The 19,246-nt window shown below is 39.5% G+C and overlaps 1 protein-coding gene across 5 annotated transcripts; it reads right to left on the reverse strand.

Moving 5' to 3' along the window:
• Positions 1-243: 243 nt before the first annotated feature.
• Positions 244-19,155, reverse strand: gigyf2 (GRB10 interacting GYF protein 2). 5 transcript variants are annotated; one of them, XM_008434117.2, is made up of 30 exons: positions 19,137-19,155; positions 18,209-18,290; positions 16,458-16,509; positions 16,124-16,280; positions 15,889-15,984; positions 15,057-15,165; positions 14,036-14,141; positions 13,864-13,904; positions 13,738-13,770; positions 13,511-13,615; positions 12,415-12,626; positions 12,141-12,288; positions 11,406-11,657; positions 11,147-11,319; positions 10,881-11,037; positions 10,611-10,777; positions 9,596-9,690; positions 9,094-9,222; positions 8,341-8,471; positions 8,151-8,251; positions 6,651-6,791; positions 6,405-6,563; positions 6,093-6,347; positions 5,888-6,007; positions 4,731-4,964; positions 2,717-2,913; positions 2,410-2,561; positions 2,114-2,313; positions 1,107-1,248; positions 244-1,007 (listed from the first exon to the last, which is right to left on the reverse strand). In XM_008434117.2, the coding sequence occupies exons 3-30, from the start codon at positions 16,493-16,495 to the stop codon at positions 940-942; spliced, it is 3,918 nt and encodes a 1,305-aa protein (XP_008432339.1). In that variant the 5' UTR covers positions 16,496-16,509; positions 18,209-18,290; positions 19,137-19,155; the 3' UTR covers positions 244-939. The 5 variants fall into 5 exon arrangements, with proteins under 5 accessions (XP_008432339.1, XP_008432338.1, XP_008432336.1 ...); XM_008434116.2 differs by having other exon boundaries at positions 12,415-12,608; positions 13,864-13,925; XM_008434114.2 differs by having other exon boundaries at positions 13,864-13,925.
• Positions 19,156-19,246: the final 91 nt, after the last annotated feature.

Raw genomic sequence — 19,246 nt, forward strand, 5'->3', positions numbered from 1 at the left:
TTTCTTTCATGAGGTTTGCAATTAGGTCCCCAACCAAGGAGAACTTAAAACTTCAGACAGATTTTTAAAGTTGAGAGCGATGAATTATGCTTATTTTTAATGAGACCGAAATAACTTGTAGCAGTATCTGTGTATAATTACCAGTAGCGAGACATTTATTCCCATTTTCCTTATAAAAGTCATGTATTGTAGTGTGGTGATTTGCACATTTTGTGGTTTCACTGAATCGTTCAGACACAGATGTGAACAGCCCAAACATAAGACTGTTTTATTATTCCATACTGCAATAAAAAAGTATGACTCCAGCAGATCCTTCTCATATATTATAATACAGATGCAGAATTGAAAGTTTATTCTTTTAACAGCCTAGTATTTTACAAGAAATAGATAACTAGTTGGAACTTTTGAACATGTCCTTAAAACAGGACATAAGTGGGCATGAATCCTTGGGCTCTACTTCGCCGTTAGTATCCATGAACAACCAGCCGAACAATTAAAGGGAGAAGAGAGGGTGGATAGGGGGAGGGGGTGAAGTGGGGGCTTTTAATAAATAAAACAAAAGTATTTTTTTTATCCTTTAACATATTATGAAACCCAAATATCCACTCCTAAAACAAAATCCACATACTATAGAGGCCAAATTTGTCATCTCTGAGTTTTTGTGAGAAGCGTTTCCAAATCAAACTGAAGCCAGAAGAGATCAACGACTCTGAAGAGTGCCGATTTGGCCTGGCAGACGGTTCATTCTCCAGTTTGCTCCAGCTATAGGTCAGTTTGCAAGACGCGAAAAACAAAAAAAAAACTGTAATGGGGAAAATGATTGATGGGAAACAACAAAAAAAAAACATTTTTTTGAAAACAGGGAGGGCTGGGGGTTTAGGTAAAACAGCTGCTGTTCAAACTGGATACAGTCACTGGGATTTGCTCGGCTGCAGTCCCTTAAAAGTCCTCCAAGGTTTCGATTTCCCCCATATTCAACCTCTCAGATGATGCATTCACAGAAAAACCTAACATTGGGAAAAAAAAAAAAGAATAGAAGACTTAGTACACAATGGCGATAAAACCGAGACGCTTTGTTAATTTAATAGCTGGATGTTTGAACTCACCTAAAAGGCTTGGGTCTGCTCGGACCATTTTCTGCTTCTTTTTCTTCTTCCCTGAGGTGACCGTCTCAAATCGTTGCTGCTGGCCACTTGAATGGTTGGATTGGTAGATGGCTGAAGATCCCATTCCACCCCACACAGAGTCCTCGAGTAGAAACAGAACATCAGACTAACGAGATCCCAATCATTACCCTGCAGGTGCCTTAAAATTACAAATTGAACCTCCTTAACCTTTGCTTAATTCAGACAGACGTCTGCATGAAAGGCTGCTCCACCTCTGACTAAAAAATCACTTGTCAACAAAAAATGTTAAATAAATGTGCCGACTCTTTCTGATTAGCTTTTTACTTTGACCTGGACGACTGTATTGGAGCTCCCATCTTGTTTGGATAAATAAATTTTTTTCCATAACAAAGCTTATATTAAAATGTTGGGTTTAGTTAATATTTCAGTTTCCTGTCATTTGGATGTTCCAACATGCGAGAAACAACATCAGCTATGTGGGTCTGAAAAATGTTTAGGTTGAGACTCCTTAAGATTAAGAACATTTTCCAGTTCTGCTGCAACTCAACCAGACTGGAAAAAATATGTGTAAAGTTCATAGTAAAGTGAGAAAAACAGATCAATATAAAAAACTAAAATAAAAATAAAAATACATCTAGTAGGAGTCAGATTTTAAAACAATAAAAACAACATTAAAACTGTTCAGGACTGAAAAACAATAATCTATTTATCTGAATTACTTATTTAGGTTTTTTATAATGAGACACTGCAAAAAATAAATAAATAAAATAAATTTAGCATGCAACGCTTATTTTAGCTGAACACGGCCGCTTTAGTCCTTTGAAATGTGTCACCCTGAATGAGTAACTATTCTCAGACAAAGATGTTTGATTAAGTCAGATTTTGACCCGATTATAAGACAATTCGTCTGTAACTCGAAACCAAAAGACAAAATGAAACTGTTGGGTTATTGGAACATTAAAAAAGAAATGTTTAGGCTTTTCTACCTGCTGCTGCTGCTGCTGCTTGGCTTGCTGTTGCTTCGGCAGCAACTGTTTCTGTTGATTAGCGTTCTGTTTGGCACGACGTTCCAGGAACTGCTTGGCAAAGTCCTTGGACTCAGGAGTGTCCCCCAAATAGGCCCTGACGTAGTCATGCACCTCATAAGGAGAATCCAATTCCTTCAGGAAGGATGCAAACGTTGGAACTGGCAGGAAGACAAATTGCACAATTATCCGTCACTCAGGCCACCAGGAGCGGCGCATCATCAGGTCTTTCCTGWAAGAAATAAACTGGGGTTTACCATCCAGATTGTTGGCTGTGTTGAGCGAGTGCAGGGTTTGCTCACACCACTGCATAAATGTGTCCTGCTGGCTCTTGCTGACACCCTGGAACAACTTTAGCAGCTTCTCCTCCTCGTCAGCCTTCTTACTGGCTCGCCCACTCATAGAGTTACTTAATGGAGAGGACAAAAGAACATCGGGTTACTGTCGTATTAACCGTCACCGTGAGAAGTGTGTATTACTCATATCTTTCAAATAATCAGTCATGTTTTCCCACCACAAGCTCTGACTAAGACAATGTTTTAATTTGGCATCCTAAACAAATACCTGAGGTTGGCGTTGCCTTTGTTGTTCTTCTGGGTGTTGCCTTTTTTGGTCGGGGGAGGCTGCTGGACGGCCTCCTTTATGGCCTCATCCCAGAAGCCCATGTTTGAATTCTGGGTATCGCCCCAGATGCTGCTGGAGTCRGAGCCCCAGTTGGTGCTGGTATTAACAGACCCCCAAACCGAGTTACTCAGCGACGTCTGTGAAGAGACACGGTGCTTTAAGGTCAACAATGATTTTTCAACATGAATCTCACATTTCATGTCATATTTTCACAAAGTTGTCTGAGGCTAAAAGCAGGAGGTGATGACTGCCAGAGCCACTTTTTAGAAACGTGCAAAGTCACCAGCAATAAACCTTTAAAATATTTTCAGATTTTTTCCTTTACATTTTAAAGAAAGGTCTGAATAAGTTGGCTCAGATCCTGTAAGTGCCAAATAATAATCTATTTTGCTGTACTCAAAATCCTGAGAGTTTTCATCTGAAAACCTGACTGACCTACATTTGAACTCAACCCTTTGTTTGACCCTGGTGCACAATATGCTGAGAAAAAAAAAAACATTAAAAGGTGAAGCGTACCTTTTTAATTTTTACACCTTTATCTGAGGCGCACAGCTTCAGAGTTCTAATTTTGAGAAACGGATGATAAAATCTGCCTGCATTCAACAACTGGCAGCAGAAGACAAACCTATGCGTGGAGTGACTCTCTAACACAATTCTAGCTATAACAATGTCTGACTTCAGAGGTGAGAGGTTATGAGTTGGCTTTGGATTTCTGTGTATCACTTGGCAAAAATAATTACCTCCATGTTCATATTTAAACAACCTTCATGCTCTTTCCGTCTGACAAACACCACAAACTGCTACAAACATGGAGACATGCGCCAAGTGTGAAGCAACAAACACCCATGATTTTAATCTGCTGGAGGAAATTACAGGGAAACCCAATTTCCATTAACTGCTACTTCAAAGCAGTTATTTGTCATAACTAAGTGAAGTTATGACAAATAGCATGAAATATTAACTACCGCTATCTATGAAACGATTAACAAATTTTGTCAGAGTAATCACACTTTGGGACTGTGATTAATCACTATGACTAAATTTGTAAACTTGAAATACAAGTGTGCACGCAGTTTTGCAAGCCCCTCTTGTCGCATTCCAACCAATTAAAATCCAAGAAACTACATGCTTTATTTGGCTGCAGAAAGCAGGTAATGTAGATTCCTAGTACTCAACAGCAGGTAAGGAAAACTAACTTCACTACACAAGCATACAAATAGTAGTAAACTTGTTCAGGGTACAACTGACAGAAAAGATACATTTAAAGTTCTAGTTTCTAGGTGCTTTGCCCCTTTTTGATGCCGCCCTGCGTAACGACTCATCCTATACCAAAAACCTCCACTCACTGTATGCATATTTTCTAAAAACGTTTCACGCTTTGTCTGAAGATTCTCATTTTTCAAGGTTTTTATATTCAAGTAGGTTTAAGTGAAGTCATTTTCTTCCTCTCCATCCATTTCTTGTGGAACTTGTACGTTTGCTTATCCTCATCCAGTCGAGYAACCGGTGTAAATCGCGCATGTGAAATTTCGAGCTTCTACATGTGGATGCGCATACATGGACTAATGACGCAACACGAGAAAGTTGAAAAATTTGATACTTTTGGTGCCGTCTGTTTGTTGGTGTTTGTTTCTGCTGTTGTAGAAAACTTCTCTTTCACTGTTGTTCATCACTCGTGCGATGAACAACAAGCGAGACTTAAGAGCCTCCGTTGGARAGAGGCTCTGAGGTCAAAATAATAGTTCAATTAATCTGTGTTATTCAATATTAACAAATAACATTTTTCTGATTACGGCAGCCCTATTATTATCCAAACAAAATTGATTGATGATCACAGACCTTTGACTGCAATGTCAGTGTGGTGAAACATACATGGAGAGATCAATTTAGTACTTGACCTCAGTACAGAAAGAGGCACTGAAGACGCCACTAACTAAAGCTTGGTGTTACATACGGTTCTGTTTTGAGTTCGGGTCTGCTGAGTGACGGTGGGATGTTGTTGGTGTGGCTGCTCCTTCCGCTGCTTCATCTGCTGGGCCTCCTCCCTCTGAATCTCCAGCAACGACTTGGTGATAACGGGTTGCTTGGCTACGTTACCCCAACCAGAGAGCTTGGCATGCGACTGCTGGGCTTGTTGTAGCGCCTGCTGTTGCTGCTGCTTTAGGAGCTCTTGCTGCTGACGTCGCTGCTGTAAAGGTGAGAAGACCACATAAGTGTTTTTAGCAAGGATAGGTCACACATGAAATTAATTTATTACTCGATAAATTGAGACGTCGCTCTGCTTCCACAGTCTGAGATGATCACAGCGAGTTTCTGATTCAAGTAAACCTGGTGATCAACTTTTTGTGCAGCAGCGACCACAGCCTCCCACGTCGGCACATTTCCAGCTAATAATAGTCGTCCCACTGTTAGCAACTCAATCAATGACTGTCTTGCTAAATTTTTGCAACATTTCAGACAAAAAAATAAATAAATCTGAATCAGCAGGTCGGGCTTTTTACAGATCAATAAACGTTTAATCACACTTCAATATCATAATTTCAAGAGTGATGCATCGCTCTGAGAGATTTTTAGGTCATTTCTGACTTTTCTAAATCTTTTCCCCCTGTAGCCGGAGAGACGCATCATAATAGGCCTCGTATTTTCAGTCCCATGACTGAAATTAATACCCAATGTTTCATTTCCATTTTGTTGCCATTTGAGGAGGGAAGGAGGTATTTGTTTGGTCATAAGTCAGCAATAGTGACRGAGCGAAGACAAGTGGGGAGTTTGACTAAAGCAGATAAGCGTTATCAGCTGGGTGGTCCTTTTTCATAGTCTCAAAAGATTATATTACTATCCATAACAGCAATGCAAATATCAGCCCAAATCTCAATAGTGTTGCATTCCTCATGAATATATTACTCATGTTTTGATCCAATGCGCTTCCACCTTTCTTTACCTGTATTACACTGAGCTGCCAATCACTAATCTCTCTGACTGGGAGAAACAAAGCGAAAAAGACAACAGTTTGTTTTGAGAGTGTAAGTTAAAGGTAACATTCATTTCAAGCTAAAAATGTAGAGAATTACAAAAAAAGGAGGTAGAGTGTAACATCATCGTGGGTCTTACCTCCTCGCATGCCTGTCGTTCTCGCTCCTCCTCTAGTTTCTGGATCTCGGCCAGTGACAAGGCATTTTGTGTGTGGTTGTGGTTGGCTGACTGCTGTCCCCACTTAGAAGATGATGGAAGCTGCAAACCAGGACAAAAGGTTTTCTCAACATTTGGGTCCATTTTGTTCAGTTTTTGACACCTAATGTTGGCAGTGAGTCCTTACCTTCATCTGTGCGAGCTGCTGCTGCTGTTGCTGCTGCTGCTGCAGTCTTCTGAGGGCCTCTTGTTGCTGTTGCCTCTGTCTCTGCAGCTCCTGCTGTCTTTGGGCCTCCTGCTCTCTTCGTTTTTGCTCCTCCTGTTGCTGTGCAAGAGCTGCAGCAGCGGCCTCCTCCTCCACTCGCCTCTTCTCCTCCTCGCGCCTTCTCAACCCCTCCAGTTCTTCTTGCTTTCTGCGCTCCTCTTCCTGATGAAGAGAGAACTGCGTTTATTGAAGCATTTTTATGGAAATCACTGCTTTGAGAATTTATTTATTTACCTGTTTCCGAAGAAACTCTTCCCGTTTCTTTTTCTCCTCTTCTTCCCGCCGTCTTTCCTCCAATCTTCGGAGAGCTTCCTCCTGCGCCTTCCTCTCCTCCTCTTCTTTTTGCCTGCGTTGTGCCTCCTCTTGTTCTCTTTGTAGCCTCAGCGCCTCTTCCTAAAGATACAATATTAAGTCAGTGCCATTAAAAAAAAGTTATTCCTAGACCTTACTCAATTTGAATAGACGGTTAAATTGCGCCACCTGTTTTTGCCGAGCCAGTTCCTCCTCTTCCAACCGCTTCCTTTCCTCCTCCTGTCGAGCCCTGAGAGCCTCTTCCAAACGTTTCCTTTCTTCTTCCTCCCGTTTTGCTCTTAACTCTGACTCCCGTCTCTCCAGCTCCAACTATGTATTTGAATATCAGTTAAACATCGGTACAATCAAAGCTCATTAAAAAATTTGAGTAGATCATATCGAAGGTAATGATCAACACCTTCTCTGTTGGCCATACACCTGACCCTCTAGGAAGGTGCAATCGCAACTATTAAAGTAAATTCACAAAACATTCACATATTTTGTGTAGACTTTCAATTTTCCCCTGTCATCACAACTTTTCTGCAAATCTGACCAACGTTTTCTGCATTTCCTTATTTTCTGATAAATCACTGCAACTCCACTAATATTTTTTTACCAGTCCTCTTAGGCCCCTTTTAATTTAACTTCCTGTTTCGTGACAGGAAGTTAAATGTGTGATGGCAAATGGTAATATTAGCCTTTTTTTGCCCAACATTCTAAAGATGTTCTGTAGGTTTTGTTTATATTGTGTATACAGTCTATGGTAACTTGAATGACCAATATTGAAGTCTTCCTTTGCACTTAACATAGTTAATGTTTGGCACTTTCAAATCTTGTCTTTTTTGGGAAGGTTATGTGCAGCAATTAAACTTTTTTGCAAGACCATCTATGGCACAAAATAAAGCTTCAAAAGAAATTTGATGCAACTTGTTGAAAAACAGATGCTGTGAAATGAGTCATTTTAGGCTGCAGAAACAATAATAATAATTAAAAAAAAAAACATTGCAATATCCTAAAAGGACTGATAAACCACAGACTTGGTGCAGGTGATCCAAGACAGACTCTTGGATCACCACTGGTCCATATGTGAATTCATTGGGCACCAATGATACAATGAACGGAACCGAAAAGGCACGGAAAACCCCGGCATGGAGAGCAGCTGCATTGTTATGGTTTTGGAGCAACGAGCTTCCTTCTTTAAAAAGTGCTTCTAGATTTTGGCTTGTGGTGACATTTATGTTTGATCTATACATTGTCCCTTTCTAAATAACTACTTCACAATGACTGACTGTAAGGAGAAATACACTTAACATTCAGCCATTATTAGCAAAATAATAAAAAAAAAAAAAATCAGCTTGATCAAATATTCACTTATTTTGTGCAGGCACACACATAAGCTGAAACCTTGCTCCAGTCCAGATCATGCAAGTGGTTTAATGTAAGAAATATTTTGCTGCTTAATGTCATTTTGCTCAAGAGTCAGCATTTAGTCAGCAGAATTATCTACACCTTTGTGTAGGAAAACATTATCTGGAATATATTGAGTAAAGAAGCTGTGAAATGTACATTAGTGTCATTTCATTTTCCAAAATAGTACATCTTGGGAAAAACCATGTTGGCCTAAATGTAACACTGAGGAATCTTTAAATGCCAGAAAGAACAACTAAAGTTTGATGAGGTGATGCTTACCTTTGCAGACCTTGCCTTCTCAAACTGCTGCATCTGCTCAATAGTTGGAGCTTGTGCCACTGAGTCTATAGGCAAATCCCATACACTGCTGCCTTCCCAAGCTGTGTGCAAGTAATAAAAAAAATCATCCATGTAACTGATTTGTTTCTGCAACAGCAAATGCAGCCGAACGCCAAAAGCAGAAACTCACTGCTTGTAGCAGCCTGTTGAAGGTTTGGTGTGCAGGAGGCCTGAGAAGAGGGATTCTGCATTTCCCACACCGAACCCGAGTCAGGGACTGGCAGGGATCGGGTAACAGGAGGTAGAAGACTGTCAGAAGCACTACAGAAACACAGACAACAAAAGAGGAAATTAATACACTGCTATTGGAAATTGTGCCAGACATGTAAATCCCAATGGTTATCTTAATGTCAACGTGTGAAATATTGCAATTACAAACGGCTTTTTGGTTGCAATATTTAGTAGGCTACAGTATTTCAGGGGTCGTGTGTTAAATAAAACTTTGCATTTGAGCACATATATTAACAGTTCTTTACACAAACACTTGATATTAAGTCTTATTGAGTGAGATCAGAAAGCGCAGGAGAACAGTGAAGGTGTTGTAATGATAAAGAAAGAGTGAGGAGGAAAATGTAGGTTAAACATAATCTATACTATAGATTATATGATATTTAACAGTATCGCAATGTTATGTTTTCCAGATATCAAACAGAAGAACATAAGTTAAATATGGACTTGGAGCAAGGGAGTTGAAAATGTTGGTAGCACTGTATTTGAAGGGGTCTGCWTAAGACATCAAACATGATGGAATCTTCTGTTGTCATGAAGTGTCATTTGGTAAATAATGACACTTATAATGCAAAGTTGACACTTTTAATGCAACTTTTTACACCCCTTCAAAGTGTTGCCAAAATGTTTTTTTTTTTAACTAATTGCTCCAAACCTTATCTTTAGAGCCTGGTATTGCTGCAGAAGCATGTTGATCTGCTGTTGGTGCTGCTGCTGCTGTTGGAGAGGAGCCGAGTTGAGCACTAAAGTTTTCTGCTGCGCCAACGCCTGGGCATACTGTTGCCTGTTCAGGAGCAAAACAATAGACAAAAAGAAAGAGGAAACAAAGTCAGGAACTGAATAACTTAACATGTGATGGTCAAGGATTCAACTACATTATGTTGAGCAAGTTCTAATCCAGAGACGAGCTTCATTTGGCTTGTGTAGTTGAGAGTTTGGAAGCAGGAGGGACATGACAAGAAAAGGCAGTGTGTGCCTACAATTAAAGTCAGACAAGGCCCAACAAGTACTATGCTCACTTAACCCACTCAATAACTGGGAACCCTCTCTGTTTCACACACTGTTCTATAGTTTGGATGGTTTAAAATGAAATAGACGTTTGTGTAGAGAAAGATAACACAACAAATTTGCTTGTTTGCAGAGAGAGTCTAACATACCTGAGGAGGTATTGATATTGCAGCTGCTGCAGCTGGTAAAGGTTGAGAGCAGTGAGCTCCTGCTGTCTCTTTAACCTCTCCTGGTCACCATCAGCCTGCAACACAGAGAAGGATCAACTAAGAACGGATCACAGCAGTGTCACATAAATAAATAAATCAAATAAATGACTTATTTGCAATCCTAACATGTTCCTTAGAAAGCCTAAAATGTTGCATGCTCTGATTGAGATCAAAGCAAAGGCCTTATGTGAAGATTAAACTACATTGTTTTAATTTCTACCATCAATATTACACTTTCAGGAAATATTTCAAACTCTCAAGCTAAGAAAAATGTAACCAAATACCTTTAAAAACATCACGGGACAACAGTAAATTCAAAACAATGTTGCTTCATAAAAATATATTGGGAAATTTGGTGTACTCTAATGCCATCTACAGGTCACCATCTGGTACTAGTAAAGAAAACGAAACCTGAAAAGCCTTCAAGCAAATCAAACTGTTTTAACATTAGACTCACCACAGAGCTGCATAATTAAGTTCCTGGAAACTCTTGTTCCCCAGCAAGCTCTATGTTGAAACCACCCATTGTTTGTTCTGGAGTTCTAAGCATAACAGCCTCTGACAGCGATGCATAAAATATTAGTTTACAAGATACTATCAGCCTTCATTTGTAAACATTTATAAAAATCCAGAGGAGCTGCAGAGAGCATTTGTATTTGTCAGAAACAATAGAAAACATTTCAAGTCAATTCAATTGTGGCTAAGAATAACTGGCAGAATGAAAAGGTCAAATATCTGTGAACAAAGCAGCTAATAATGCCTGACGAGAAATCAAGCACATAATCTATATTTAGCTCCCAGGTTGGTAATGAAAATTTCCTCTCAGCTTGACTGTTCGAGAAAAACAGCTGATTCGATCCCTTATTTCTGCGTGCTGTAACTCGGGCTTCAAGTTATCACTTCCCAAACGTTGTAAAACATCAGAGAGTCACTTGGATTTTGAAGGGGTTCCTACTTGTAGTGGTGGCGGTGCAGGGCCTGGAGTAAAGGGCACCCTCCCCCAAATCTTCATCATCTCTCCCAAAGGTTGGAACACTTCATCACAGCCTCTTTTGACCAACAGAGACATGGTGAAGTAACCAGCCTGAAACCAGTCAGACATCTCGTGATTGCTGAACGGACCTGAGGATGTAAAAGTGAGGGAGGGGAGTGTCCAAATGAGACATGTTTCGAGAAAGAATGTGACGTTGAAATGTAGAGCACATTGATCTCCCTGCCTTCTCACCCTGTATCTCCCCCTGTGGATCTTTGTAAAACCACTTGAGAGCGGCTTCATGGGTAAGTGGCAGGCCCGCAGGCTTAGGCTTCTCTGAAGTCTTTGCTGCAAGTCTGTCATCATCCACCCCGCTGTCCTGGAGGTATGCTACCATCTTTTCTGCCTCCTAGAAAAGGATATATCATTTTAACTCAGCCAAAAATATGTACATCTGTAGTGACATTATTCAGAACAGTATCTGATGACAACTTCCAGCAGAATTTGTGGAAACTTACTTGTTCAAAGTGTTTCAGACCCTCATCTTCATCAGTGTCATGCGTCACCGTGGTGATTCTGCTTATAGGTACTATTATATTTGATGTGTAGGGTAAAGCATTGTTTATTGCCACAGGGATTTCAATGGGTTTTTGCTGTGGTAGATGAACAGTGGATGACGGAACAGAAACCTCTGCATGAAACAGACATAAGCAGAAAGTGTCAGTTGCAGGGTGCGTGCAGAAAGCAGTTTATTTTCGATAGGAAATAAAGTCCCACCGGGCAGGGTGGTGGAAATGTGGGCCATGGCATGCGACTCCAGGATGCTACTAGACATGGGAATACGAAGCGGTGCTTTGCAGGGCTCTGGTGGGAGCTCCAGGGGCGGGTGGCGCTCAGCTGGTCGTTCGGTCTCGTCTGTTCTGCTGGGATGGTTTGGAGACAAATTCTGAGGAGGGGGCTGCGACTCTGAGACTGCTGAAGCCACGGCTGGACCAAGAGACGCACCGTCTTCTGACCTTCTGGCCGAGTCTGAAACAATTAAAAGACGCACAGATTCACAAAAATGAATTAATCTGTTTTCCATTTCAGATATTTTTAACTTTTGTTTTGGACCAAAACAAAAGTTTTTCGGCAGAAAAAAGGGCTCTCGTTTCGCTCAGATGAAAGAAATCAGAGCAGACAAGAGGTAAGGTGGAGAAGTTGGTTTATTTTTTCTTCCAGCAACAGAGACTTTATAACAACACCGGCTGGGTCGACTTGAGCCGGCTCAAAAGAGCAGCTTTTTGTTCTCTCACCCTTTAAACTTCTGGTTTAAGTTTCTCAAATCAAAACAACAATTCAGACAGATGTTTTTTTTTTTTTATAAGAACAAATTGTAGCATCAGAAGATAAATTTTGTTTTAAAGAAAGACTTCATTTCGAAATAAGTTAATTTCTTGCTGATTTCTATTTAGATGCACCGATTAATGTAAAAGCAAAACTAAACCTGAAATGATGATTATTTTTGCTGACCTTTTCGATGAGGTTCTCTTTTGGCTTCTTTCTCTGTCTCTTTGGTCTCCCTGGGTAAAATATCTTCCTCCTCCAGACCTTCGTCACACTCTTCCAAAGGTCTGAAGTCGAGCTCTGCTTCTTCTGGGATTGGTTCCTTTGACGCTTTCTGATAGCAAAAGAGAGAATATTTAAACAAAAGTTGACACCAGCATCATCCCAGAAATCTCAATGATGACAATTTATTTTCAAATGTGAAATGACAGGAAGTAAATATGTGTTTTTCATATCTTACCTTTAGAGAAAGAAAAGCTCCTGAAGAATCAAACGTTCCAGCTTCTTCATCTGCGTCCTCCAGACACCACTCTGGTAAGCTGTCTCGCTCGTCCTCCAGGCTGCCGCTGCCTGACCTTGGTCTCCTGTAGCCGCGCTCCTCTTCTCTGGCGTCAAATGGGAAGCGCCGACGTTGGTCTGGATGTTCCCGCCACCCTGCAGACCGAGGCCCATCTAGGAAAAATGTAACGCAATCACACAAAAAAAAACAACAACTACCAATCATATGTTTAAACTAAAATAAAGTTAATAAAACTGGAGGGTTTCGTCCATATGCTGTGTGCATTTTGTGATAATGTAAGGGCAACAAAATCTTGGTGATAACTACAGATATTTTTCCATGGCAAGAACTGGAACAGAGGTAAGCTCTCGCTCACTTTTAGCTATCTCTTCAGCAAAGACAAGTACAATAATAAATAACATCTCAGAGTGTTTTTCACAGTTAAGTCTTAAATAAAATCCTTCGTGATGAGGCTAACGTGCAAATTTGTCTGCATAAAAACCGCACTGTGCTAGTAGTTGCATTTCATGTTAAAAAGCTCATTTTTACTTTTTTATTTTTTGAGGTAGGTTTTTTTAATCAAATACAAAATGGCACATTTTAATTTAAGAGTTTATTTTCCTAACTTAAGGAGAGTCACTTAGAGAATCAATAAGGAACCGGATTGCTAAGTGAGAATGCTAATTGAATCTGTATCGCTAAATCCTTATCAGTTCTCATTCACAGTAAACAGTAACTCTGCTGGTTACTTTTGTTTTATGTTAGTAGTGGAATATTATTCCACTTTTGAAAGTTACACTTTCAAAAAGATATTCAAAAACTCCATTTTCATGTAAGTTTATAATCTTTGACACAAGTGTACTTTTCACCCAATGATGAGCCCAGGGTCATAAAACAAATGGGACATTATCCACCAACGCATTTATCAAAGATGATTCATCTAAGATAAATTTATAGGTGACGTGGCTCCTGCAGGGCCCACCTGGGCTCAAGGGGCACCACCGATCATTGTCCCGACGAGAACCTGCCAGGCGCCAGCCCCCCTCATCATCCTCACCGTTCTGATCGTCACGAGAAGTACGCCAGTTCTCACTCTCTGAACGCGTAAACTCGTGCTTCCTGGGTAGACCCGTCCCTCCGTCCTCGTAGGTGCCCGGACGGGCTGTAAAAAGACCAGGCAGAAATGAAACAGGAATCATAATATAAACAACTAAACAATAGGCAACGTGCAATTTCCCCCCAAATTTCCAGTGAACAACTTGAATTTCTGTGAAGCACACTTACTGTGATTGATCTGAAAATGCCCAGGAGCAGCTTCTGATATGTGCAAAGAGAAAAACGAGTTGGTGAAGCAGTTTGTATGCCAAGATACACACATTGATTATTTGAGCTACAAAATGTTAGACCAACCTGGGTCTTTTCGACCTGGCTTTTCAAATCTTCTATCTCCCCTGGTAGAAAAAAAGTCATCACTAAAAAGGAGAAGCCAGTCAAAAACAAATCTCACTGTACATTTGTATTGGTCAAAACAATGTTTGATGTTGCCACAAACACTTGACACCAGAAAATCATGTTCCAATACCTTTCTTCCCAGCTTTGAGAGCGATGAATTTCCCTCCCTCCACGACCAAAACCTTCCACGTCGTCAAAACTTCTTTGGTAAAACCCTCCATCACCTCTTCCCCGGCCTAAAAGTTAAAAGTGCAGAAAGTAGGAGAAAGTATTTTATCATGAATGGGAAATTAACGTAGAACACGTAAAGTGAGGCTGACGTTCCAAATGCTTTGCCTAGCAACAACTTTAAGCTGTTTATGTTACCAAAACACATGAATATATCCTTATGACCTCTTTAACTTTGTAAAAAGAAGGAACATGCACCTATCAAGTGAATGAAGTTGCTCTACCCCCAACATTTTCTTGTGGATTTTGCACCACCACCTTTTTTTGAACAACAAACAAACATCAAGTAAGAATGATCATGACTGTCCCACAGTGCAGCCTGACAGCTAAACAAACAAACAAACAAAAAAAAACGCCAGATGGCCAGTCCACTCCTGCTTGTGACAAACAATCTTCAAAATCACATTTAGTTTCAGAGCAAAACTGAACACATGTGGTGCTTGTTAGTTTCTGTAAGTCAATTTTACTGTTAGTAAATGGTCAAGAGCACATGTGCTTAAGTTCTGATTGTCAGCAGTGCATTTACTAAAGTTAGGTTGCGACAGACCAACAGGCTGCTCTCAAATCGAAAACCACCGAGACAAAGTGCTTTAAGCCCTGTAACTGTGGCAAAAAAAAAAAAATCACTGTGTTTAGAAGGAAGTTTAGTCCTTCAAGGGACTGACGAGCTCAAACAGCTGAAGTTTAGGTATGCCGGGTAAGCACAACAACTAGAGCGGGGCACTGCTACACCCCGTGCTTCAAAGTGTGGGAAAAATGATGGGCTGCCAAAAGGAATCTTAACCATCTACAGTTATTTTCTCTCTGAAGTCCCACAAGATCAGCAGCTCAGCAAATGAAATATGTGTCTTACATCTGCTCTTGAAGTCACTTATTCCACAAAGATTTGACACCACAACGTATGGTCTTGGTTCAATTCCTACCTCTACCTCTAGATGTACTTCGGCCTCTTGGCGCCCCAGCTATGGGCCCACTGCCTCGCCCTGTCAGCCGGAGTACAGCTGCGCTGTTTACAGACATAGAAAAGTTTCTCTGCAAATATAAAGAGGGGGAGGGGGAGAGGGGAGCAAACAGTAAATTCTTCAGATTGATCCTTTGCTCATATCTTTAACTAATTTATGAATGAACCTAAATAATAAATTTTTCTCACAAAAAAAAAAAAATTGCAATTGACAATGTCCAACACATATCACAAAAATGTAAAAGCCTTGCACTCAATAGCTTTTACACAAATGTGTAACATTTGTCAAATATAAAGAGACATACAAATCTAATTACATCATAATTACAATGCCAAAAGCAAAACACACACAGATCCACATAGTTGATAAATCAAACATGCATCTATTCTGAAAAGCTATACAGGGGAAAACTCAGCACACAGAAATTTTGGGAAAAGGAGATGCAACTTTTAGCATTTTAAGAAATTTAAACAGCTAAAGTAAGTAAAGTTTATTATAGGTAACGTCATCGATTATTATTAAAAGTCGACATGATTGAAGCATCCCAATTATCAACTGGTCTAAAGTAGGTCAAGCCTGAATTGCTTTCTTAAAATGATGCTGAGAACATCGACATCAGTTGTCATTGTTGCAGTTACATGATGAAAATCGTGTAATTTTGCCTCATGTCGTCCACCTCTTCTTCTCACGTAAAAAACTTTTTGTCCTCCACCTTCTTGCAAAACTATTTCGTGACTGGTCCGAATTTTGTGAGTGTCTTCGTCGTTTGTCAGTACTCTTATTGCTTTCCTACCTGTTCTTCCTCCGTAAAAGACACGAGTGCCAGAGGTGGCAAAGGTTCTTCTTGCAATATGGGTAGAAACTCCTTATCATGTAGGTCTATAGGGATCTGGAAGAGAGGAAAAGACATTTTTGTTTCTAAAAGATGCTAAACTAAGGAAAACATGCATCTCATCATGGATGTAACTTTTTTTTATGTAAATCAACACTGAGAGAACGAAAGATACAGATGCTGCAAAAATACTCGCCTTGTTGTCCTTTACATAAAGTGCTAACATTTCTTCTCTCCCGTAACGATAGTCTGCAAGTTTATACTTTGGCAATGCAGGTGAGAGTGGGGGAGAAGTAACAGCATTGCTGCTTCCACCGCCACCGCCGCCCCCACCTCCAGACAGGGCACGGAGCCTTGCAGAAAAAGAAAACGTTGTTAGGCAAAATGGTCAAAAAACAAAACAAGAGACAGCAGTGGGCAAGACTGAACGTGTATGGGAAAGCTGCAGGAGCATCAAAAAGAATACTCATGTCAGAACAAAAAAAATTACGACTGTCATCATGTTCAACCATTCATGTCTGTTTTATTACCATTCAGGTCCAAAGTTAAGTGTCTGGGTTTCGGCCATTTTTCCTTGGCGTTCTTCAAACATGCAAAGAAAAAGAAGAGATTATTGTCCATTTATTTCTATCAAGTACAAAAATTGGGAATCAAACGTATTTATGTGTAGACAACGGTGCAAGATAAAGTTTTAGAAATAACAGTGATTTTAATCTTGTTTATATAACAGTTACAATAATTCAAAAATAACCATTAACCATACTTTGATAATTATCTGAACGAGAATTTACAATAATATTTTTCTCATTATAAATAAACTTAACAGTCCTCCTGAACTCATGAAAGTCAGATAGTTTTATTAAGATTAGGACAAGTTGGGTAGCAGTTTAAATACCAGCTTACTGATTTTAGTGAATTTTAGCCATTCAAGACATATGGCACATCCCAAGAGAGCATAAACAGTTTAAGATTTCAATCTGCTATTTTAGGAAGCCTCCCTGGGTGCAATGCAGGTCCACTACCTGCAATTGATAACAGAGGTGCCCTTATCTTAAACAAATAAGCTTTCACTCCTTGAAAAAGAATCATGAACTGACAATTGTTATATATATTACATCAGCTTGACAGCAAAGCACTCCAATGAAAGGCTTCTTCAAATGTCAGGCACAAATGTTTACTACTGCCATATGAAATCCTGGACAAATTAGTTAAGTGTATTTGTCCACTYGAAGAGAATTGATAGACCAACTCAAAATGAGTTAGAAACATCTATGGGAAGTTACASATGTGTTTTGCTAATTTTGCAATGTTTACATAAATCAATTGTTTCGACAGACTTTGCATGACATGACTGAAGCGGTTTAAAACAAAAACTGTTGAAATCGGTAAAAGACAACTCGGTGATTGGAGCAATACACTTTTGAGAAGAGCTCAAAGTTCGTCAGAGAATTAGAAGATACATTTGTATTTTATTACTCCTGTTTATGATATAAACTTCAATTCCTAAGCGAAAGTTCTTTAATATCTGCTATTGCGACCAATCCAGCTGCTTAACATCAGATTGCAGTTAACCATAAAGGGCTACGCTCGGTTTGAACACTGAAAGTTGCTTTAAAAGGTTAAACAGAAATAACCCTCACTGCGATGTCAGGAGAAGCGAGTTAAGTTTATAGGTTCAACAATTCAACAGAAAACTTTATTTGACGTCAATCACGTTGTTATAAGAACCGAGCGTACAATAATATATAAATTGTAACTTAGCAGATGAAGTTAAAGTACTCTTTAGCTGCATGCTGTTACTTGAATGTATTTTTCCAACCAACACGAGAGCCAGTTGTGTTAGCACGTTAGCTTAAGGTTCTTTAGCCCAAGGGTGGCAAAGTATACGTTTGTCATACACAGGTATTTACACGTTAATAATTATTTCAATGTTATCTGTATGTGTTTAATATATTTCACACGAGCACCACTGTACTGGAAGTTAATTTATATATTTAACCGTAGAAGCTAGCATGCTAACTGACTAGCTAATAGCTGCACGCGGCCCTCCCGAGCAGCCTGGATCCACAGCGGTGTTTCTTCGTCAAGCTGTACCGGACCCAGCACGACCTAACCCGAACGCCAACACACTCTATCTCGATGCTGAAAGGCCAAGTCAACATGATAGCTTAAACAGCACCCCCAACCAGCTCCCGGCCGTAAGAACATGCCTCTTTCATATGGGACTTAAGTCAAATGTATAAATATTCCTGGCTGGTGTATGAAACTTTGGCTGTCTTACCTCTGGTAGCTGTGACAGCTCAGGGTTTGTATGCGTGTTGTTGAGTGGCTCTCTCTCTTCGTTTTCCACAAGATGGCTGAGTCTGGGTCACATGACAGTACACATAAACCCGTATGCAGTGGACAGATTTGCTGACTAGTACAAAGTGGTACTGATTACTCCCTAAATGTGTCACATTCAGAAATAATAATAATAATAATAATAATAATAATAATAATAATAATAATAATAATAATAATAATAATAATAATAATAATAATAGGAAAAACACACATTTTTTACTAAAAACTAAAAAATATTTACTAAGTCTGGCTGTAAGATTTACATTCATACCAATGTTATTGTTCTGTATACAAGTATTTAACTTTTTATCTAAAACATGTTMATCTTCATATTTCTATTTTTGGTTTGATTCATGGTACTTTAGTGTCTTGCTAAATTTTTATTCGTGTTTGTCTTTTACAGTGTTAACTCACCACAATTGTGTTTCCCTAGTTTTTCCCTCATCCATAATAGATCAATTTATCTATTTATTTTACATTTTTGATTGATTTTTTTAACTTCTAAAGATATGTATACAAACCAAACAAAAATGCATAAAAAAATGTAACAATAAATTCCCCACAATGTGGGAAAAATTGAATGTTTGATGAAAGCTTAAGCACAAAAAATACAAAGTACAAACATGGTTTTCTAAATTAAACATATAAAACTGCTATTTAAAATACGAAATACAATAGAATAATGTCTGATCAGAAGCAGAATTGCATAGGCAATCTTTGAGTGCACCATTTTCCAGTCATTAGTGCTTCTATAATAAAAACTAAACCTGATTATTTCCTGGTAGTTTCACTTTCCTATAGTTTATTATTAGTTTACCACCCATGTGATAGCTTGTTAAATAGGGCTCTCTGGACGTGTAACTCACCTTACAGGTTATACCAGCAGAGCCCCTACTGTTGATGCAAATTGTGCAAGACAGGTGTTAGCAGGCCCGGGTGGGGCGGCAGCAGCTGGACGGTTGGATCTCATTACAGA

This window comes from Poecilia reticulata, linkage group LG17, assembly GCF_000633615.1.
Source record: "Poecilia reticulata strain Guanapo linkage group LG17, Guppy_female_1.0+MT, whole genome shotgun sequence".
In the NCBI taxonomy this organism is placed as follows: domain Eukaryota; kingdom Metazoa; phylum Chordata; class Actinopteri; order Cyprinodontiformes; family Poeciliidae; genus Poecilia; species Poecilia reticulata.